Source organism: Mastomys coucha, unplaced genomic scaffold, assembly GCF_008632895.1.
Source record: "Mastomys coucha isolate ucsf_1 unplaced genomic scaffold, UCSF_Mcou_1 pScaffold6, whole genome shotgun sequence".
Lineage (NCBI taxonomy): Eukaryota > Metazoa > Chordata > Mammalia > Rodentia > Muridae > Mastomys > Mastomys coucha.
The window spans coordinates 35,180,394-35,185,722 of record NW_022196912.1 but is presented as its reverse complement, the minus strand read 5'-3'; the positions used below and the strand labels follow the sequence as shown (position 1 = coordinate 35,185,722).

At 36.5% G+C, this 5,329-nt stretch overlaps 1 protein-coding gene across 5 annotated transcripts in view; it reads right to left on the bottom strand.

The window, feature by feature from the left end:
• Nbas (NBAS subunit of NRZ tethering complex) overlaps positions 1–5,329 on the bottom strand; it is a 386,817-nt gene that overhangs the window by 380,913 nt on the left and 575 nt on the right. For all 5 annotated transcript variants that reach the window (XR_004114347.1, XM_031356464.1, XM_031356465.1 and 2 more), the window contains exons 2-5: positions 3,796–3,850; positions 1,752–1,788; positions 602–679; positions 224–271 (exon numbers count right to left, since the gene is read on the bottom strand). Coding sequence is in view for 4 of the 5 variants with exons in the window: in XM_031356464.1 (XP_031212324.1) it covers positions 224–271; positions 602–679; positions 1,752–1,788; positions 3,796–3,850 (218 nt within the window). In the remaining variant the exon portion in view is untranslated. The remainder of the gene's footprint in view (positions 1–223; positions 272–601; positions 680–1,751; positions 1,789–3,795; positions 3,851–5,329) is intronic.

The following is a 5,329-nucleotide window of genomic DNA, read 5'->3' as shown; positions in this document are numbered from 1 at the left end:
AAATTCATTTCTCAGGCGTAAGCAGAGTAATCGGAAAAGCACAAAGATGAGCACACTACTCTGAGGGAGCATCATTGCTCAGTTAGTGATCGACACTTCACAAAATTAAAGTAAAATCCCTTCAAATATACCACTTTGGAAAATATTTCAAGTCTTACTTCTATGTATAAGTAACAGTCTTTTTCTGTCACGACATCTTCCATAAGGACACATTAACCATTACCTGATCTCCACACACTGATCTTGAACAGCCGCCAGAAGCTTGCCATTGCTGCACGGGAGACAAGGGGAAGAAATGCTGCCGTGAGTAACTGAGTCTTCAGCGTGGACGGAATTACACTTTAAACAATCCGTTTTTAAAGTTTTGCTTTCATTATCTACCTTTTCATTTGACAACTAAATTAATATGCAGGTATAAAACCATAAAAAACGACTTAATATAACTTAAATTCCTATGTTCAAACAATGGCCATATGTAACACAGGGAATTTAATAAAGATCAAGAATGAAAGCTACAAGGACCCCCAAAATCCATGTCCGTGTTGAGATTTAGACAAAAATGGAGTTAGAAGAGTTTTAAGTGGAGTTTACACATACTTACTTTGCGAGTACCAAATGCCAGTTTATCTGTTTATTGACCAAGCGAACCAGTCCATCAGGAAGCAAAAACGGAGCAGGGCTGAAACCACAACATATAAGTTAGCCTAAAACTGAGCTACGAAAATCATATGGAAGTAAGTAATAACTGTATCTGGAGAGAGAGGGTTTGATATTAGGATATAATTTTGAACATTAGTAAACCTAAATCCAAAAGCTACTAATTTGATATCTGAAATTTTAATGAGGTGTTTGAGATAAATACCCCATGGTGTATTAACAGACCATACAATGACCAAAGTAGCCAATTTCCTCATTCATCTCTTCCCTATTAAACCCTACATACTCAGAAATCACAACAAACACGTGTGCATGCATACACACATACATGTAAACATATGTGCACACAAACAGACAAAAAAAAACTAAACTAAAAACTAAAAAAAAAAAAAAAAAAAAAACCCACTGAGCAAGTAGTTGTACAGGAGATCAAAGGTCTCTATATTAGGACTATCTTATCTCCAGAACTGTTAAGTTAAGGTTAGCAAAGAGCCACTACAAACAATGCTAAATGCAGAATTCTATCATTTTATTAGATTACTTATTTCCCTGTACAAATAAAACAATTTGCACAAAATAAAAATCAAGATATTAATTTGAACATTGTAGCAACTATATAAGCAATAACTGGAGAGGTCTGTGGAAAACAAATTTTAAAACGGGTTTAAAAAATGTTTTATGTCATCACCCTTTTTAGAGCTGAAAATCGGCACCGTAGCTGAACATAACAACACTCAAAGAATTAAAAGGCAAAATCTAAAGAACACACAGCCACTCAATCACTGACTAGCTGATGTAACAAAAAGAACAAAAATGTTCTTTAACACACACAACACAGGGATCCAATATATGGGCATTCTTAGGCAGCTGAGCACATGTGAGAGGAAGCGGGGTCATCATTAGATGATCAGTACTGACTAAGGGAACAAGAACTGGCGAGTGTACTGAGGTGTGTGTGATCAGCTTACACCAAATCCTTGAGATTCTAATCTGAAAACCAGGTTTGCCTGGATGTGAACATCTCCACCAGAATCAGATATTCAAAACCTTAAGTGATCAGAAGACAGTAATCTTTGCAAGAACTGAAGGCTCACCTGTACCAGATGTACTGACGCAAAAATAACAGATGATCTGGAATAAAAAGAAACACTTGTTTTTACAGTTATTTGTAAACATATAAAATAAAACCAACTTAATATATACTATAGCTTTTACAAGATCATATAATTGTTTATATTAAAATCCAAGTTTATGTTTTTTGAAACACTGAAATATTTCCCAACTACAAAATTTTAATATGTTCTGAGATGTTAAATCAAGCCATTATTAGAAATCATAATAAACTGCTCTTTAAAACTAAACAATTTGTACAAAATATAAATCAAGGTATTAATTTGAACATTGTAGCAACTATACATGCAATAACTGGAGAGGTCTGTGAAAAGAAAATTTTAAAATGGGTTTAAAACTGCTTTATATTATCACACTCTCATGCACTCTCTTGCTTCTCTCTCTTTCCCTCTCTTTCTCTCTCTCTTTCTCTCTCTCTCTTTCCCTCTCTCTCTCTTTCCCTCTCTCTCTCTTTCCCTCTCTCTCTCTTTCCCTCTCTCTCTCTCTTTCCCTCTCTCTCTCTCTTTCTCTCTCTCTCTTTCCCTCTCTCTCTCCCTCTCTCTCTCTTTCTCTTTCCCTCTCTCTCTTTCCCTCTCTCTCTTTCCCTCTCTCTCTCTCTCTCTCTCTCTCTCTCTCTCTCTCTCTTTCTCTCATACACACACACACAACTTCCATGCACGCAGCTAGGCATACACCAAGGGAGAAAAGACTGAAGAACATCACCTCTAGGTTATAAAATAAAGAAAATTCTATTATAATGTGTGGATATTTATACTTTCAAATTTTTTTCTATAATTATTTTGACCAGTTATATATATTTTCTAAATAAACCAAGACTTCATTTATGATTATGAAAATTGAATACATTAGAACTTATATAAAATCATAGTCACGTTTTCTATTTCTTTCTTCATGAGGAAGTCGGATGCAACATGAGGATGACTTTTGAGGCCTGAAAGGCAGGAAGTTACATTCCCAAAGAATACTGTGAACAAGTTTCCACATCTAAACTTTACAGGTGAGGGCTAAAGCGATGCTTCAGTGCTGAAGAGCACTAACCGAGGGCCTGGGCTCAGTTCCCAGCACACACATGATGTAACCTCAGCCCACGGGATTCTACATCTCTTCAGACCTCCATGGGTTCCTGCACACACTTGGTACACACACATACTCAGGCACACACACATACATACAAGTAATATGTAAGAAATATAAATATGTATAAATATAAAACAACACTTAACTTATCAGCCTAGAAGAACTGTATTAATCTGTTAATTAATATTATAAAGCCCTCATAGCTCAAAAAGGCTGATGCTCAATTCTTTTTCGGACTCCTACTGGTTTATAGGTAATGTCTATCACTGGTTTTAAAAAAGGCCAGTTTTAACCAAGTATTTAAGTTGAGCATTTTGGACCAGCTGAATGTGGAATGTTCTGTAAACCATTTACTTACAATGGTCTCTTGCAAGCTTGTCAACATCAACATCCATAGCCTTTACAAGACTTACTCTGGGTTTACTCATCACCATCCCATGTACAACAACACATCTATAATGGCTAAGCCTAGGCCAGAGTTTAGCTCTAGACTAAAGATAGCTGAGAATGAAAATATACATACATACATACATACATACATACATACATACAAACATGCATGCATCTATAGAAATAAGTACATCCAGGCAGTGGTGGTGCACGCCTTTAATCCCAGCACTTGGGAGACAGAGGCAGGTGGATTTCTGAGTTCGAGGCTTGCCTGGTCTACAGAGTGAGTTCCAGGACAGCCAAGACTACATAGAGAAACCCTGTCTCAAAGAAAAACAAAAACAAAAACAAAACAAAAAAAAGAAAGTACATATAAAATTAAATTCAAACAACATGCATGTTAGCTATCTTCATCCTATTCTTTATCAGAATACTAAAGAGCACACTTTAAAATGTGCTCTAGGCTAAAACTGCAGAGTTGTGAAGGGAGAAAAACCTGTCCACGAGCTATATAATACATAAAATACAAGGCCTCTTTACCTCTGATTGCTTTTGTGATGATGAATGATGCACCATGCTTTCGGTTGCCTCGGGGCTAAAAAAAAAAAACTTAGAGTTGAGAAATTTTTAATACTTGAAACATTTGAATTTATACTTCTCTACTTATATCCAGAGAATGAATACCAGTATCAATATTTTAATACTTCTTATAGGTTTAAATAACATCACCTGGATTGTGTGTAGTGGCAGTAAGAGTGAGAATTATGTTTATAGATATATGTCAGAAAACCCCAAGGTGAAGTTAGAAACTGTTTCCAAATCAAAACACCAATAAAAAGACAAGGAACCACAGGGGCAGGGCTGAGCTGTGTGTAAATGGTAGGGAACTTGCCTATGACGTTCAGGGGACTGGGTTTGAACAAACACTATACTAATTGCCCAGTCAATACAGTCTATTTAGGTAGGGCACAGAGACCTAAAACAGATTTCACTCAGAGGAAAAGTGATTATCTATTGTGTATTCATGGAGACAATGTTATTAACAAAACACAGACATGTAACTACTACATTAATTAGATTCCATAAACATAAACTGAATGCCACTGTCTGTAGAATAAAGAATAACAAATATAGTGAGTAAGATACTTTAAAGTACTACCAAGAATAAAATGAATAAAGACATCAGTAAGAACAGATACATTATTCCCTAAGAGGCTTGCTTAACAAACATGAAGGAATCATCAGGGAACAATTTGGCACAGTGGAAGGATATAAAGTGAATCAGAGGCAGCGCTTATAGGTCAACAGCTGTAGGAAACAGATGGAGAAATCAATAATGAAGAGAGATAAGAGGAGGCAGAGTACGATGAGGTTTCAAAATAAGTTGACTCTGCTGTGTTTTAAAGCAATGTATAGCACTGAGCACTCTGAGATATTGTTACAGGCATTTGAGGTTTCCATATAGGTTGACTCTGTGCTGTTTTTTTAAACCAGTGCTAAGCATTCTGAGACATTATTACAGACATTTCAGAAATGTTAGAAATCTTTATCCAACTTAAAAGCAGCAGCAACAGCCTCTACAAAATGTCTAAGCACTCATTAGAAACCAAAACTGATAACAATATATGCAGATTTCTGCCTTTACAAGACCCAATTCAAGACAAGCAGAATAAATACTTGGAAAAGATGGTAAAGGAGCTCAGTGTGACAGATTCAAGAATCTTTAATAAAGGTCCTTTTTAACCATGCCGCTTCCCCAGGGCTTAATACACTCTCATGCCAGACACTAGATACCATATACATTAAGGAAATTTCACCCTATGACCCGAAAGCTCTCCCTAGGAAACTAGTAACTCCAGGTTTCATAAGTTGGCAAACAGCATAACTTTGTCTCCAGCAGAGTTGGAGAACCGCAGTTTCTTTCTCTTCACTCCCTTGGCATTTTAATCAGACAGCAGCACTTCGGCCTTGGTAATGAAAAACGTTCACTGGACTGGTTGTCCCTCTTCCACACTGTAAGTTTCATGAAAACACTCGTCTCTGAATGACCAGCAGCATGCACCATTATCTGGGG